General features: G+C 36.5%; 1 protein-coding gene across 1 annotated transcript; it reads left to right on the forward strand.

Annotated features, from left to right (window-relative positions):
• Nucleotides 1-840: 840 nt before the first annotated feature.
• On the forward strand, nucleotides 841-14,532 carry LOC138329207 (proline-rich transmembrane protein 1-like). The gene is made up of 4 exons (XM_069276028.1): nucleotides 841-975; nucleotides 7,768-7,925; nucleotides 10,530-10,658; nucleotides 11,114-14,532. Exons 1-4 carry the CDS (start codon nucleotides 957-959, stop codon nucleotides 11,282-11,284), a joined length of 477 nt encoding a protein of 158 aa, XP_069132129.1. The 5' UTR covers nucleotides 841-956; the 3' UTR covers nucleotides 11,285-14,532.
• The last annotated feature ends 4,544 nt before the right edge of the window (nucleotides 14,533-19,076 follow it).

A 19,076-nucleotide genomic window follows, 5' to 3' on the forward strand; every position in this document is an offset into this window, starting at 1 on the left:
GAACCCCAAATAGAACCTGGGTAGACGAGGTCACTCCTCCTACAATAGCGTGTACTTTTCCGACTAACAGATTTTTTACATGAATCCTCATAATTCAACTTTCGATATGAAAGAAAATTCGCCCATAATCCAATCATATCATATACCATAGTGACTAGTAAGGAATTGTCTTCAATATAAGCTAAAAATATCCAGATTTTTTTTTTCCAGGATTTTTGTGGTTTTCAGATAGAGCATTATAAAAATAATTACTGTGAACCCAATATTAGACACTATTGGATTACCTTACGCTGTTACGATCATCGGAAGTACATAATGTACATCCTGTAATGTAAATGAAAAGTCAACCTTTATGTTCTGAGTATCGTAAGGTTAGCTTTTGAAGCAAACGTTAAAACAACGTTAGACATGGAGAAATGTTTCAAAAGTGTGTCGTCGTAAAGTACTTGTCCTATACAAAAAGGCCTACATGAAAATTGTTGAAGTACTTAAACTGTTCAGGACTCAATCTATTCCAACTATGTTAGAGGTATAGCACGATGAGACACTTTTGATCAATACGTCGTGTCTAACGTCGGTATTGCCCATCAGAAGTTTCTCGATACCGACGTCTACAGTAATATTATTGGATTAGTCTCAATCATGATCAGTGAACGCGTACTGTCGTTTTATCACTGAATACATGTCTTACCTCCTTTTTCACTGCTCATGTTGACTCTACTTTGAATGGCTTACAAAACTCAAAGTGTCAGATCCAGATGACGTATAAATGCCTCGGGATAATGTACGAGCTCCTCCTCTTCTAAGAAAAATGTTTTGACGTAAAGTGCAGATCTTGGCGCCACCTATGTCTACTTCCGGTTTGTGAAGGGGAGTAACTCGACAATTGCCAAACGCCAGTGAAAGCGTCTAATAATATTTGTTTGCGTCTCTGGGATTTACTTATATATACCAGAATGAGTGGTGAAAAGGGAGGTAAGGAATGTCTTCTGATAGGATATCTCATCATTGATCAATGCCGCGTCTCCACTGTCTTCATGGTTTCTATTAACGCCTGGATGGCCGATAGTATAATAATCCCAAACGAGAAATGAACCTGGAAGTAAACTAAGGGCATTACAGTATCGTTAGACGTAAATGAACTGAAACTTACCGGGCTCTATTCTCATATATATATATATATATATATATATATATAATATATATATCCACGGTATCTATTTGATCAATGTCAAAAACCCATTTATGGATACCTTCAAAAGATTAATGCTAATCTGTAGACTTGCTGAGAAATAGTAAAAGCAATCGTGCATATGCTACCGAATCCATAGCCTACAGTCTGCTTACAGATGGGATCCACCCAGGCCACATGCTGTCAAGATATTGGCTAAAAAAAGTGGTATGTGAAATTCTCTTAAAAAATTGTTCAATTTAAATAAACTGTTTACTTAAACACCAACAAGGAGGTATAAAACAGACCAACAACATGAATAGTGTAGGCATATCCGGCCCAAACACAGAGACTTCAGGGGCAGGTAGTAAGAAGAGAAATATTGACAATGTACTCAGTATGTGCGGTAAGTGCGATAATCAACTCACTGAAAATTCGCGACATATTCCATGTGATGGGTGTGAACTCTTATTCTGCCAAAAATGCACAGGTATCAGTGACAATATGTACATCTGTATAAAAAATGGCGAATCGGCTAATATGATTTGGTCATGTCGAAGCTGCAAACGGCTACAACCGTCTATACAGGAGATGAATAACTCGCTACACAAAATCTGTGCAGCAAACGACTCGAGACTACAACAAATTGAATCCCAAATTAAAAACATCAATATTGGGACAAGGGAGATTGTGAGAGAAGAAATAAACATATCAAAGGAGAACATATTATCCGAACTAAAGGAAAACCTAAACAAACTTGTAGACAGTAGGAGTCAGGAGCTTGAAAAACGTAAACAAAAAGAACTAAATATAATACTATTCAATGTTCCAGAAAAGAGTGATGAAAACAACTTGAGAAACAAAAAAAATGGATGAAAGGGATGTTGCTCTTATAGCAAGTGCCTTAGGGTTAGACTCACTGGAAATTTTAGCAAACTACAGGGTAGGACGTCCTGCTGTGGAAAAAACCAGACCCTTGATAATAGGACTTGGCAGTAAATTACAAAGGAAATTCCTACTCGAAAATGCTAGATATATAAAGCATAAGGTAGAACCACGCCTGCAAAGAGTCATCCTGACTTGTGACCTTACAGAAACCCAGAGACAAGAACGTCGTGAACAATTCAAAGACAGACTACGCGGAAACATTGAACCGGGCAACAATCATAGTGTCCCCAAGGATACCATCTAGGGATGGGTATCGCGGAAAATTTTGTATCGCGATATATCACGATACATCATAAGTGTATTATGATACATATCATGATATTTTGGTATTATTTTTGTATAATAAGAATTGCATGTTTTTTTTCTGTCAATCACCTAAAAAGAGTATGAAATAAATGTTTTGTCAATATATCACTTTTATTCTTGTTTTTATCTATAAAATGCGAGATAATGTCTGTGTTACTTCCGCTCGATGTTTTGCAAACACTTAACGTTACTACTGGACGGGACTCAGTAGCTGGGTGATGGCGACGCAACTGAGTCGTCAGGTTCCTTGTTCCGCCACTACATTTAACGATTGCCGTACACAATCGACATCCAGCGATGCTTTCCTCGTTATTTCTTTCCCCTTTACGTACTGTAAGGCCAAAATGCTGCCATACAACCGCCTTTGCTTCGGATTTTTTACGAGGTTATCATTCGTGCCTATGAAGGCCGCCATTTTGAAACGTTACTAAGCACAAGATCAATCATAATCTACGTATGATAACCTGTACATTTGTCTGAAATGTTGTTAAAATATATATTTTAGTTTTAATTTTTATACAAATTCTCATTTTAAAAATATTTCCCGTCAAAAACGAAATTTTCACTGACATATACGGGAAATCCCCGAATGATTCCGAGTGAACCGATACGACTAAATCGTACTGCGATACGTATCGTTTTCAAAATGAACCTGGATATATCGGTATACCGATAATACCGCACACCACTAATACCATCAACGGTAACAATAACACTTCAGGCCAATACTCTGGTAAGAATCAAATGAAAGCGAACATCTCACTGACTCGCGTACTACCTCAACCGCTGCCACTTGATCCGTCTCAAGGTGCTCGGCACAAACAAATACCTCGCCGTGAACAACAACGTGAAACTATGCTGATGCCTGAAATTGTAAGAACCAACCAACAGGGTGACCTGATGTCCGGGGACTGCCTCAACACAGGCCACCCTAATGTGTTGAATACAAGATCAAGCACAAATCGATCCTCCATCAAACAGGGGGAAAACCTGCTGTTCGGGGACTGCCTCACCACAGCACCCCCTGTCGGAATCGGAGTAAGTCTAGTATCGACTAGTAAACAACAAAGACTCCCGCCTCTAACACAATTCCCAAACGTCAACAATGGATCGTTAACAATTAGTCCTATAAGAAAATCAGACTCAGAGGATGAAATGGATGTTAGTCAGCATTCAATCGATGACAGTAAGGATAATGAGACACTGCCTTACGCGATTCCATCACAGGAATCTTACCTCAATGTAACAATTGGTGACGTGGAAAATTCTCAAAGACAACAAACATCCCCAACCTCTCCAGAACTATCCAGGAGCTAGGATAGTTGTTTTAACTCGCAGTCAAGTTCCCTAAAAATACCAGAGCCAGTCCTGCAAAATCCGAACAACCTAAAAGTCTATTATTCCAATGTCGATACTCTTACACCAACCAAAAAGTTCGAACTTGAGGAATATGTTGAAAGAGAACAACCTGACCTTATCTGTTTGACTGAAATTCTCCCCAAGATGAGTGTTTACCCGTTAAGCAACTCGATATATGAACTAGTAAACTACCATGCCTTCTTTAGTGATGAAAATAAACGAGGAGTAGTGATCTATGTTAAAAACATATTTGACTCTGGAAAAGTCTGCCTAAACACCAACTGCAGTGACTATGTTACATGTTCTATCAAACTACGCGACCGAGACATCTTGATCATCTGCTGTATGTATCGTAGCCCTAACAGCGCGAATGAGGATAACACAAAAATTAACAACGTCATCAAAGCAGTTTTTAACACACCAGCGTCGCACAAAGTAATTGTGGGTGATTTTAATCACAAGGAAATTGACTGGATCAATCAGTCGTATTCAGCAAGCATTGAGCATCAATCATCTAAATTCCTCGAAACGATAAGAGACTGTTTTTTTTATCAACATGTTAAGGAACCGACCAGGTACAGAGAGGGTCAAACTCCAAATCTACTTGACCTTGTGTTCTCCAATGAGGAAAACATGATAGAAGACTTGACCTATAATCAAAGCCTAGGCAAAAGCGACCACCTAGTGTTAACATTCAAGACCATTGTATATTGCCAACAAACACCAAACAACCGCTCAGATAACAAGCTCAATTTTCATAAAGGTGATTATAAAGATATTTCAGCGCACTTAACTGAAGTAAATCTAGTCGACCTCGAAAATATTCCAGGAGTAGTTGAGGCTTGGGATTCTCTTGCTGTCCTTATTAATAACAGTATTAAATTACATGTACCAGTGAGCAGGGCATCCCGGGCAAAATCCTACAGGAAGCACTACATCGACAAGACTTCTCGTGATGCAATTCGCAAAAAAAGTAGACTTTGGAAAAAATACCAACACTGTAAAACAGCAACAAACTTCAATAAATACAAGGAAGCGAGAAACACGACAACATCAGTTATAAGACGCTCCAAATACAACTATGAGAAAGACCTAGCCAGTAGAATAAAAACAAACCCAAAACTCTTCTGGAAGTACGTAAGATCCAAAATAAAAACTTCCACTGTTATAAATTCACTGGAGAAATCTAATGGGGAACTGACCAAGACTGACCAGGAAACTGCTGACACCTTCAATGAGTACTTTGCAAGTGTATTCGTGGAAGACGCCAATGCTGAACTACCTGAACTCCAAGAAATAAATTTCCAATATGTTCTTGATTCAATCTCTGTCACATCTGAAATGGTAGTCAAAGCAATAAAGAAACTAGACCCAATGAAAGCGCCAGGACCTGATGGAATCCATCCGAAACTTATTTTTGAAACAGCTGATGCAATCGCAAACCCCTTGTCAATAGTGTTCAACAAGTCAATTCAACAAAGTAAATTACCTGACTCGTGGAAAACAGCAAACGTGTGTCCGATTTTTAAAAAGGGATCTAAAAAGTCACCAGGCAATTATAGGCCAATAAGCCTTACATCAGTCCCTTGTAAAGTCCTACAACGTATTGTTCGAAACAGTATCATTGAACACATGGACCGCGAACAACTGTTCTCGAAGCACCAACACGGTTTCAGATCTGGTCACTCGTGTACGACCCAACTTCTGGAGGCTGTAGAAGACTGGACGGAGATCATGGACAAGGGAGGCAATACTGATGTTATTTATCTCGACTTCTGTAAGGCCTTCGATAAAGTGTCACACCGCCTTCTACTAAATAAACTTTACCATTATGGCATTAGAGGTTTAGTTCTGAAATGGATTAAAAACTTCCTCACTAACATGACACAACGTGTAGTCATCAACGGAAGCGAATCAAACCTACTACCCGTAACAAGTGGAGTCCCGCAGGGCAGTGTCCTAGGACCAGTTCTCTTCCTTATTTTTGTGAACGATATGCCAGACGTAGTAGATTGTGTGGTGAAACTGTTTGCTGACGATACAAAACTTTACTCTTCCATATCAAGTCCTGAGGAGCAACAAGCTCTCCAAAACAGCATCAATAAAATCACAGCTTGGACTGAACAGTGGCTGATGACGCTCAACAATACAAAATGTAAACATATGGAGATAGGACGTACTACAAGACACTCCTCCTACAGTTTAACACAGTCTGGAACAACGTCAGAAATCGAAAAAGTAGATCAAGAAAAAGACTTAGGAGTTCATTTTGATGTGAAATTGAACTTTAGTTACCATGTCTGCAGTGTAGTATCAAAAGGAAACAAAGTACTTGGCATAATCTTCAGAACTTTCACATTTATGGACACGCAAATGTTCTTAACCCTTTACAAGACGTTAGTCCGGCCTCATCTTGAGTATGCCTCTACAGTTTGGTCACCACAGTTTGTAAAGGACAAAGTTGCCATAGAAAACGTCCAAAGAAGGGCAACCAAACGAGTGAACTCATTGCAAGACTTGCCGTATAGTGAACGACTAAAACGTCTCGGCCTACCAACTCTAGAGTACAGGAGGATTAGATTAGACATGGTGGAGGTGTTCAAAATCATCAACAATATAGATATTGTAGACCATCAAAGAATGTTTTCCTTCGCACGATATGGATCTACCAGAGGACACTCAAAAAAACTATACAAGAGACAAGTTAGACTTAATACCAGCAAAAATGTGTTCAGTAACAGAGTCATTACACAATGGAACTCACTACCAGAATCAGTTGTATCGGCGCCAACGACCAATAGTTTCAAAAGCCGCCTAAACAATCATTGGAAAGACCATCCCAATAAATTCACACCATCATTTTAATATGTAAAGGATCAAAATGTGGTTAATATGGACCAAGAGACATTTAACGGTTCAATATCCCCTAAACAACCATTGGAAAGACTCAATATCTGTCTAATAAATTATTGGTAGGACCATCCCAATTAATTCTAACCATCATTACATTATGTACAGGATCATATGTGCTAAATATTGACCAAGAGACAATTAACGGTTCAATATCCCCTTATCGAAATTATGTAAATATTTTTTTCGTTTACTTTTTTCTCATATAAGTAACGAAAGGACAAGTTCGATCAAGTGCATCTAAGGTACCAATATATTTTAGCTACAAGTGAGGCATAGTGTCTATATATTTTATCAAAAAAAAAAAAAAAAAAATATGAGAAGAACTATCAATATTAGGTTAACAAATTAGGATGCTAATGTATATATACGTCACACCGGAAGAAGTATCTATAAGTAGAGAAGTTATCCACTAAGGGACAACCATATCTACTACGAGCCATGACATTCAAGAGGCATCTTTACAAGCCAAGACAGGCTTCCTTTTGATGCACTTCAAAAGATTAATGCTAATCCACCCACTTTGACTTCTCAAAATCAAAATACTGAAGGTACATTAAGGTGGAGAGTGGGGACTTCATGAAAGGTTTTCGGTAAATTGTGTCAGTGTGCGAAACAAATATGCTTAAAACGAAGGATTTTTAGACAAAAGTGGAAACACAATGTAGAATAGATTGATACCCTGGTTAAAAGCAACATATCCTATAGTATTCCATAGGAACATGAGCAAAAATAACCATTTTTCACTGCGTATACTGGCTGGCGAAGAACATATTATGATATCGGTATACAAACAATCTAATTAAAATTAGACTTGTAATTCTGCTCTACTACAATACTCTACGTTAGGTTCCAATACAAGATCTAACAGAGCTCCATTCGGGGTCTCCTCAGCTGTGTTTAGAATGTAACATTTTCGGCATGAAAATTGATAATCAGAAAGCCGGATTTAGTATGAAAACATAGAAAAAAATTATTATTTATTTAATATTCAACTTGTAATTGCCTTTTGTACTTGCCCAGCCTGCTGATAACGTTACATCTCTAATAGATCTAAATGCACTTGCTTGCAGCGCCAGGATATGCCTATCCACCCCAGTATGGGCAGCCCACACCACCAGGTTATAATGCAGTGCCACAACAGCAGTCATATGGACCTCCATCGGGAGCCCCAATGTATCAAGGTGATCATCCACATTTCCAACCTCAGATGGCGGCTGGACAAACACAGGTAAACAAAGATATAGAGAATATTCCTTGTTTCTTAATGGATACCGGTAACAGCAATATATTCATCAAGAAACAGGAATTTTCTATTTATTAGACCCAAAAGGTCAGGATGACCTAGGCCTGTTGTCATCATGCATCGTCCGCCGACGTGCCTCCTGCCTAAACTTTTTAGTTAAACAACTTCTTCTCAATAACCGAAAAGCCCAGAGTACTGATATTTGCCCTGTAGCATGCTGGGATGAAGGGCTTCCAAGTTTTTTTTCAAATGAATGACCTTGACCTCTAATCCAATCAGATCCTTATAACCACTCCGTTCAATAGGGGATCTGACAACATCCCATAAGGGGTCATGTTCGGATGACCTTTAGAAATGGAAATCAATTTGCTACCATCAGAATCTTGAATGTGAATTTCAGGGGACAAAATAGTTGGAAAAGCTGTCAGAATTATTTTCATGCATATAGTCATCTCACACAAATAGTACAACATAGCTAAATGTATATGTGAAATAGGATGAAATGACGTTTACAATGAATGTAGCAATGTGTAGAAATGCATGTGATCACAAGTAAAGCTGGTATAAAAGTTATCCGAACATGACCCCTTATGAAATTTTGTCAGATCCTCTATTGAATGGAGTGGTTATAAGGATCTGTATTTTAATCATAATACCTTTATTCAAGATCACAGGGGTCAAAAAGGCTAAAATCTTTAAACAACTTGTGAATAACTAAGAGGTCTAGAGACCTAGTGTTGGACCTGTGACATGCTGGGATGAAGGGCTACTAAGTTTGTTCGAATGAATGACCTCGACCTTCATGCAATGTCACAGGGGTCAAATAGGCCAAAATCTTTAAACAACTTCTCAAGAACTGAAAGGCCAAGGGTACTTTATTGGGCCTGCTGCATGCTGGGATGAAGGGCTACCAAGTATGTTCAAATGAATGACCCTAACCTTCATTCAAGGTCACAGGGGTCAAACAGGCTAAAATCGTAAACAGCTTTTCGTGAATAACTAAGCGAGGCCTACAGACCCGATATTGGGCCTGCGGCATGCTTGTATAGAGGGCCACTAAGTTTGTTAAAATGAATGAACTTGATTTTCATTCAAGGTCACAGGGGTCAAAAAAGCTAAAATCTTTTAACGACTACTTCTCAAGAACTGAAATGCCCAGGGTACTCATACCGGGCTGTGTCATGCTGAGATGAAGTTTGTTCAAATTAATGAATGACCTCGATCTTCATTCAAGATCACAGACCTGATATTGGAGCTGCGGCATGCTGGGATAAAGGTCTACCAAGTTTGTTCAAATGAATGACCTTGAATTTCATTCAAGTTCACAGGGATCAAATAGGCTAAAATCTATAAACAACTTCTTGTCAATAACTAAGAGGCCTAGAGACTGGATACTGGACTTTTAGGATGGTAGGGATTAAGAAACCTTCATTCATGGTCTAATTCATCAAATTCATTAGAACCTGAACTTCTTTAATAAAGTTGTATGATTTATGATTATAACCTTCGCTTTTTTTTGTCATAGTGAAAACTGTTTAAGTGTTTAATATACAAATTTTTCACTGTCTATCTGAGGTTAAAACTTTCTAATTTTACTACATTTTATAAAGTTGAAGCACTGGAAGTATTTTTTTTAATAAAAATAAAAAGTCTTTTTATCGTATACAGGAGAAAATAGGCTCCAAAGATTCAGAATCATTCCAAACTCTTCTGAACATCATTTCCACAATTTTGAAGTAACACGAGAGTTGTGAAACCAAGAGAAAATGTCAACAATTTTTCATAAACAAAAAATATGGCCGACCTCCGTGTAAATTACAATATTTGATACACACAATATTTTATGGCAATGTGTGAATTAAATGTTTCAAATACTCACTCTGTAGACATATCCCTATTACCAACATGATTTGCTCATATTAGCCTGAAGGAAAAACGTAAACAAACACATGTGCGCTTACGCTAGTTACCTCATCAGCAATATATGATCCCTAGATTTCGGCTGTCTTATAGCCAGACATATGCTTTTGGGGAGCTGAATCACCAAGTTACATGTCCATGTTCAAATATCAAATGTTTATGCAACAAATCCTCATAGTGTAATTTGCATGAAATATAACTTTAAAAGAGCTCTGTTGTATTGCCACTACTATATTCTTTGAGGTATTGTACGTGTATTATGCCAGCAGCCAGATGACCGTTAAGGCCCATGGGCCTCTTATTATATTTTTACGTCTCTATCTGAGGTCTAAACTAGTCCAACTGATGTGTACATGTTAGTTCCACACATACATGAAGCACAAATTTCTAGAAAAGAATAACTAAAGATAATCTTATGCAACACATTTATGCTCTAAAATAAAAAAAAAGTTATAGGAAAGATGCACGTAATATTATAATTTGGTTTGGTATTTTAAAAAAAATCCCGCCAAAATGATATTTTCTCTGCATGTAGATGTTGTGTTCTGATTGGTCAATATTGAATGTAAATATCAAAAAAAAAATACTAGGTGTCACATATATTTTCACCATAAAACCTGATATTTCACTCTGAAAAATGTAATAAATTTTATTTCCCCTTGCCACCAGATCCACGTAGTGCCCCCACCCCAGACCTTCTCAGAACCCCCTCCACCTGATTACATGACCAGGGCTATCTTCACCACGGTCTGCTGTTTCTGGCCAGTGGGAATATTTGCCATCATGAAAGCCAGTGAGGTAAGATGTGTATAACTCTAAAATGTTGATGTTACTGTAAGATCATGAAGTGATAATTTGCCATATTTGTCCCACCTTACGTAATTTTCAACATTAGATAAAATCCAGTTGGATTTAAAAATAAAAAACATAATTTGAATAACAAGTGTGCATTCTTTATACTTGATCTACCTTCATCTTTCTATAGTTTCCTGAAATAAATGACTTTGGGACGACTTAGAAGTTATATTTGTATATACAGGATTTAGGGGTTATACATGTTTATATGAAAAATCTTTTAATAAGTTCTAGTGAAAAGGAGATGTGTATTATATAATTTATTTTAATTTCTTGTTGTCTTTATTGAAAATAATTCATTATGTTATAATCGCTGATGAGTAACACAGGTACAAAATGTCTCTTGTATGTGTTATTGTAGAAACATTTCATTTTAAACACATTATGTAATTTTTCAGGCAAAAAATGCTTATGCAAGAGGTGACTTTCAGCGGGCGAGAGAGCTTTCAGACTCGGCCAGGCGATTTTCCAACATCGCCATTTTCGCTGGTGTTGCCAGTATTATTGTGTCCATGATCATTGTCGGAGTATATGTGGGTCTGATCATGACTAATATGAGGAGCTACTAGGATCCGACTCCTCAATCATTGATGTCACTTTTTATATGGCATCATCTGTGGCAAATTCAAACTTAGATTTAGGCTATTTCAGGTAATGAGCTCTATTTCTGGAAATAAGTTCTTATAATAATTGAGTAATAGTGTACTAGATCATGTCATGTATAGTTAAATAACAGCATTAACAGAGGCCTACATTTCAATCCTTACAGTATAGCCAGACTTACAAGTGTTTTCTCGAGTCTTGTTATAGGAGACAGCAAATCAAGTTAGTATTATGAACAAAGGACATACAGACACCTACATATTACTGAGTTGTATGGAGAGTACAATGAGTACCTGTATGTTAAAACTCTGTGTTGTAACAATGTACAATATACTGTAATTACTTCAGCCACGGATCCTCTAGTGTGCTGAACATCTATGTGTGGTGGTATGAAGATGTTATTATTATCATTACCGTATTCGATCCAATAAGCGCCCATATCCCTATTAGCGCCCCTCCGCCTTTTGATTCCTCAATTTCAATTGCTCGGGCGTAAATAAAGACTAAAACTATCAAAAACTATAAAGGTTTGCATTTTTGTTTTTGCAATAATTTCTTCTTAGTAACCATCTTGTCATTTTCTTAATTTTCTAAATGCGCTGGGCGCTTATTGGGTCAAATACGGTATATATAATTATATGATATACATAATCCACATATACTGTATGTATCAGTATTGTACAGACTGAAGTATTCTGCTCCATATGTTTGATAGGTTTAAACTATGGTAGGAATTCTAAAGACAAATCAACCATTTATATATAATGTTGATGACCAGCCAGTACAAATATGATGGCCCCTTTTGTTTTAGTCTTCTATATATATGTGTGGACCATGCATTGTTAGTATTGATCCCCGGGCCCATCATACTAACTTGGGATATAAGATGTGCCTTTGAAAGTAGGTCCTTCTACATTTAGATGGTTAATCATTTCTCTGGAGCCTGTGCTTCATTAAGGTAAGTGTTTCCATTCTTTATTTTATATGTAACAGAGAAGTTTTAGCATCATTGAATGATAACAACTTATAACTTACACTTTATGCCGAATGAAAATCTACATGTAGATCAATAAATGAAATGATTAACAATCTTAAAGGGTTTTAATGACTATTTGATCAGATATAATTGTAGAAAAGAAATCAATATCTACCTATGTTCATGAAGTATTGTAATTATCAGGTATTGTAGTGTTGGTATAATTATATTGTTTATAGACTATATATACTGTGAATGTTATATACTTATACTAGTATTAATGAAGTAGAAGTTGTCCCATATCTTTACACACAGGATATATTTGTTTGTTAGAGAGGTTGTATATTTCATTATTGTTTATAGAAATAGTTATACATTGTACAATGCATTTGTTCTGCCTTTGGATTATATAGAGTTACCCGCCCCTAGCAGGTTTGATTGATCAGATGACATTTGTTGTTGAAAGTTATATACATATTTGTTTATGCATCATAAATTTATGTGATAACACTGATTTTCTCACTGAAACTTATGGGGTTCCAAAATGGTTTGCTCAAAGGAGCAGATAAAATTTTGAAGTTTTAAAAACAACAGAATTTGGAAATTACGGCTGTTTAGTCCTTCATTATATTTTTTAGTTCTTACAAAACTTTTTAACATTTTGGTCATTTTATTGTATTAAAGGTACCCTTTAAGGATTTATATGAATTTTATTTTATTGGATCCGATATTTTGTAATTTGTTTGTTATAGCTTCGGCTAATTTATATGTATTATTAGTGCAGGTTATAACATATTCTGTTATTGTTCAGGGTTCAGCCAATGTTTGTTGATGACATTGGTTGACATGAGGAATGACAACTCCCATTATCAGGGGTACATAACTCTGAAATGCATACAGACCTGATGCTATCCACTGATGTTGTCATGAAATGGTTGTTTTTGTTTATAAAACCTTTTTTTATTATTATACTAATAACTACTTTTTAACTTAGCAAATATCAACTGTTAAACTTGTAGCTATGCTTTTTTGACTTTTTTTTTTATAATATTTTTGTATGTAAATTTCAAAGAAATAATTGTCTTTTTCCTTCAATTAAGAGATATCTGAAGTTCAATGACAGTCCCATTTATGAGGTCTATGAACATTACCTTGTTAATCTATATGCTTTTCATTCTTGCAATGTTGTGTTTACCGAGGAAAGGAGCGTAATGCATATTTATTATTGATACTACAATGATTTCAGGGGTTTAGCATAAATTCCCAGACAAACTACAGTGTTTTAAAGTTATTATATTTCAAATAATATGCATAGATTAGCGTCTCAATTCCTGTGGTCATTGGACTGACAGATGTCTGATGGCAGCCTAGGTTTGAAGCTTTGGAATAGTTAATTGATATGTTAGGTTCGGCCATTAACTCTGTAATATTCAAAGACGGAAAAATTCAATAAACAAATTCCTGCCATGCACACTATATTTTTCAGACATGACATACATGTATTATCTTATCACTAAAATAGTTTTCTTTTCTCAGTGTAAAGCTAATATTTACCTGTAACTCTGATAAATAAGAATGAAGCCTTGCCTGCAGCTCCCTATTTAGTTTGCTAAACCTGCCTATATTATTAGGTTTTTTTTTTATAAATGCCTAAAATATATAAGGCCAAAAAGCCTTATCATATAGGTAGGTTAAGCGGACTACTGCCTATTGAACAGGTCAAATGATTATTCTATATACGAAAAAACCAATTGCCGTTAAAGTATTTTTGTCTACTATATAAATGTGTACCCTACAAAACACAGCCACTATTGCTTGCCGTATAGACAACTGTACTAAAATTATGCATTTCAAACTGTAACTTGCAACTTCTCGTAATTTTATGCAATTAAATGTTCAAGTGTTATACATTGTATTTGATACATAAATTGTGAAAGATTAGTTTTGATGCTACATTATTGTTTAAAAAAGTATCTTTAAAATAATTTAGTTGTATCATATATTTCTATCCATTTGTTTTTAATTTTTCATTATTTTAAAATGACGTCCTTGAAAAACGTTTGGAATAAAAACTGATTATTGACAGTTTAGATAATATCTTTAAAGTTTTATTTGGGTATTAATATCACTTTTTTACAAATTTTTAATGGGGTATTAAATGTCTACATTTTAATGTATACTCCGTAATATTGTATATTTCAATAAATGTGGAGTGGAAAAAATTGATGTGTTATGGTTTTTTTCACGCTAAGTTTGGAACCAAATTTAAACAATTTCTTCAAAACATGTCGATTGGCATCATGTTACTGCTCACAAAATTGAAAAAAAAATGCAAATTGAAATATAGTTTCAAACAAGCACACAATCCAACCAGAGTTCAACAATTACATTAGGTATATACACTCTAGTGGTGACATAGTTACCAACCGTTGACAGGAAGTACATATATATCATTCAGGAAGGACTACACACTATAAATACATAAATCCATGAAAAATAAAGTTAAGAGAAAAAAACAAAAAAACACGTTACATGTAAGTAACGATCCTATTCTAGCTCTCGTAGAACGTACATGTTCTATCGTTCTAAGGTATATTCTAATAATAATATCGAATAAATCGCTGTGGCATATTTTACCTAAGATTGTTATAGGATGAAGAATTGACTTCAGCTATGAGTAGAAGTATGTCATTATGACATATAAAACAAATTTGCATCTTGGATGAAAACTGCAACCATATTTTTTCTACTTAATTTTTATTAATTGAGACTTTAAAAATGAAAACATGAATTTGCACCCCTTGACCTCTTTGACACCCTGTCATCGGACAAGAAACTGGAACTATTCGAAATTATAGAAAATGACAAGCCAGATATCATTTGTTTAACTGAAAGTTTTCCAAAACAAACATGCCTTCATCTCGACGAGGATTCCTATCATCTGGGAAACTACACAACTAATATCTCAGCAGTTAATCACAGAGGAGTAGTAATCTACACCAGAGATACACCGAATGCTGAAAAAACTGATCAGCACATACCTTTTCAAGAATATACTACAATCTCAGTAAATCTCTGTTCCCCAGGACGGGGGGGGGGGGCAAACATGTCTTTTTCCCCCCCCCCCCCTCATGCTTCATTCTAGAAAATTTTCCGCTGCGCGGCGCATTTCCTAAAACGTTCAAGCACATAATGTCAAACCTTAAATAGTAAAAATTCAATACACACGAACTAGACTAAAATGTCCATCAAGGGATTCTATGTACTATTTAAAAAATGCTCTTAAATATATGTCTTAGCGAGACAATTAATTCATTTTTTTTATGTTACACAACAATGTACCGATGGTGTGAAGCCGGTATATTCAGATCGAGTAGGGTTGCATAATTTTATCATTTCTAAATGCAGATAGCTATAAATCGAAAAATTACCATGTTAAGAACGCTTTATAATCATTAAAATACATCGTAAAACTCATCTCGGTCATTCTAAATCGTAATTTTTTCGCCCCCCCCCCCCAAACACCAAATTCTCGCGCCTTTAGGCGCTCGCAAATTCATCAAAATGCATCGTAAAACTCATCTAAGCCATTGTAAAACGTATTTTTTTTCCGGGGGAGACCCCCGCACCCCCCCCCCCCCCCCCACCAAAATCTCGCGCTATTCTAAATCGTAATATTTTTCCCGGGGGAGGCCCCGGACCCCCCAAACACCAAAATCTCGCGCTTTCGGGCGCTCGCAAAATCATCAAAATACATTGTAAAACTCATCTCAGCCATTCTAAATTACAATATTTTTTCTCGGGGTTCACCCTCAGACCCCTAAAACACCAAAACCTCGCGCCTTCGACGCTCACACGCTAATTTGGCCAATTTGCGTATTCGTTAATTTCCTTTTAGCGACCCCACTGTCTATAATATATGTGTACAATGATTAAATTTAATGATATATGAAAAATGTACATAAAGCATATATATGGTGGGGAGTTGAATTAATCTCCTCCTGAAGGTGCGGCGGCAGGAGGGGGGGCGTTACAAAATATTGAGGACCTTTGCCTTTGAGGACCCAACCCCCAACACGTTACCGAGAAACACAAACTCCCGCATCTTCATTAGACCTCATTTTTAGCAACGAAGAAGATATGATACGAAACATATTTCATGTATGAGGACTGGGAAAAAGTGACCATCTAAGTCTCCAGTTTAGACGTGATTGCTTACAAATGTACAAGAAAGCGCCACTAGACAACCAAACTTCAACCCATCGAAATTTCTTCAAGGGTCAGTACACAGAGATAAAAATTAACCTCGCCAAGAGAGACTGTCATCGCTTAGACTCAACCCAAGATGCTAATGTAGCTAAGAATTCCCTTACTGTTCAATTTAACAACATTATAGGGAAATTTATACCAGTGAGTAAGGGGAGTAACTACAACAAACCTCAAAACCGTAAATTGAGTCATGAAGCAAAGTCAGCCATCCGAGCTAAAAATCGTCTCTGGATCAAATACAGGTCTACATTGTAAGACAGAAGATAACTTAAGACTTTACAAATCTGCCAGAACCATTCTACAAAACAAATTCGATCCTCGAAATACAACTATGAAAGTGACCTAGCTGGGAAGATCAAACCAAATTAAGTGTATTTGTCAAAGATCAAGATGTCGAATTACCTCCCTTTCCCCAAAGAAACCAACAAGATGACATAGTCAAATAGACATCACAGAAGAAAAGGTACTTAAAGCCATCCAGAAAATTAACCCTAACAAGTCTCATGGCCCTGACAAACTTCACCCAAAATTCATAACTGAGACAGCAGAAGAACTTAAAGGACCTTTAAAATTATTTTTAAGAAGTCCCTACAAAACTGTAAATTACCATCAGCATGGAAAGAAGCCATAGTCACTCCATTATTCAAAAAGAGAGCAAAAAATGATCCTAGCAATTACTGACCAATAAGCTTAACATCAGTTCCATCTAAAATCATGCAACGGATAGTGAGGGATGAAATTGTAGCTTAAATGGATACCAACAATCTCTTCACTCCTCACCCACATGGCTTCAGACCAGGAAAGTCATGTGTCACTCAGCCATTAGAATCAATGGAAAACTGGACCAGAAGCATAGATTAAGGAAAAAGTGTTGATGTCATTTATTTGGACTTTAGCAAGGCTTTCGACAAAGTTTCGCACAAATTCCTTCTCCATAAATCAAAACAGTACGGTATCAACGGTAAATTGTTGGGATGGATCTTAAAAGCTTTTCTTGACAATATGACTCAAAGAGTATCGGTAAATGGAGCAACATCAGAACCCCCATCCAGTTACAAGTGGAGTACCACAGGAGAGTGTACTAGGACAAGCCCTCTTTTTGATCGATGTCAATGACATGCCAGACATGCTAAACTGTACAATTAAACTCTTCACTGATGACACAAAGATATACTCCAAAATCAACTCTATCGATGATAGACAACCCCTGCAGTACAATATAGACCAAATGTGCATACGGACACAGACCTGGCTCATGCAACTTAACACATCCAAATGTAAATACCTAGAGATTGGCAGATCTCAGGGAAACCATGTTTATACTGTTAGGTAAGATGGCATCGCATCACCGGTACAAAAAGTGGAATAAGAAGAGGACTTAGGAGTGAACATTGATCAAAACCTGCAATTCTCAATTCATGCCAACTCGTCAAGCTCAAAGGCCAACAAAATGATCGGTTAAATGTTTAGATCTTTCTCATATATGAGCCCTCAAATGTTCCTGGCACTTTACAAATCACTTATTCGTCCAATTGTGGAATACGCAACACCAGTATCCTCACCACACCTGGTCAAAGACATGATCATCATTGAAAACGTACAAAAACGAGCAGCAAAAAGGATACCGTGTTTAAAACATCTTCCTTACCAAGATCGCCTAAAGAGGCTGAGTCTACCAACACTTCATATCATAGAGATCGGGCAGATATCATGCAAACTTATAAAATTCTAAATCATTTGGACATACTGAACGTTGACTCACTATTCGATGAAATCGGACGAACTTCAACTAGAAGGCACTCCAGAAAACCCTATCAGAAGCAATTTAGACTGAGAAAATCGGGCCACTTCATCAGCATCTGGAATTCTCTACCAGAGGAAGTGGTGTATTCACCATCTCTAAACACCTTCAAGTCAAGACTCCATGTGTACTGGAATCTTTCTGACAAAACTGTAACAAAAACTGTAACTGACAAAAATGACTGTATATATATAGTGCTAAGCAACTGGAAGTCCATAGTACGCGTTAGGAGTACACTATGTCATTTTTTGAAGAAAAATTTAATACATCTCCACAAGCTAGCTTCAGCTTACCAATGATGTCAACTTAGCGAATACTGAGCGAATACTGAAATAACAATAAGCCAAGACCAAATGGGAGTTTATTATTTGTTTATCACTGAGTGGCCGTAAACCGGTCTTAAATGGTACCCATCCATTTTGTAGATATAATATATAACTACTATTGGTTTATTTTACAATTAGGCCAGGCGATACAAGCATTCTCCATTAAAGGTTGGACGAACATGTAAAGAAAGGTTTCTCAACTGAAATTTATAAAGTGCTTATACCCTTTGTCAAATGAAAAAGTCTTCCCGAATCCTTTCATGGCAAAACCTCTATTTGGATTAAAATCTAAAATGGCCGTCATTATTGCGTATTCAGGATTTAGGCCTCTTCGTTAAAAAGTCGTTTGAAGTGAGGAAAGCTGACTTGATAAATGTTTTAGTTGT

The sequence above is a fragment of the Argopecten irradians genome, chromosome 8 (genome assembly GCF_041381155.1).
Source record: "Argopecten irradians isolate NY chromosome 8, Ai_NY, whole genome shotgun sequence".
NCBI classification, from domain to species: Eukaryota; Metazoa; Mollusca; class Bivalvia; order Pectinida; family Pectinidae; genus Argopecten; species Argopecten irradians.

Coding starts and splice junctions, on each gene's coding strand:
- LOC138329207 (XM_069276028.1), top strand. Junction 7,926..10,529: donor TGGCGGCTGGACAAACACAG/GTAAACAAAGAT, acceptor CCTTGCCACCAG/ATCCACGTAGTGCCCCCACC. Junction 10,659..11,113: donor CCATCATGAAAGCCAGTGAG/GTAAGATGTGTA, acceptor GTAATTTTTCAG/GCAAAAAATGCTTATGCAAG.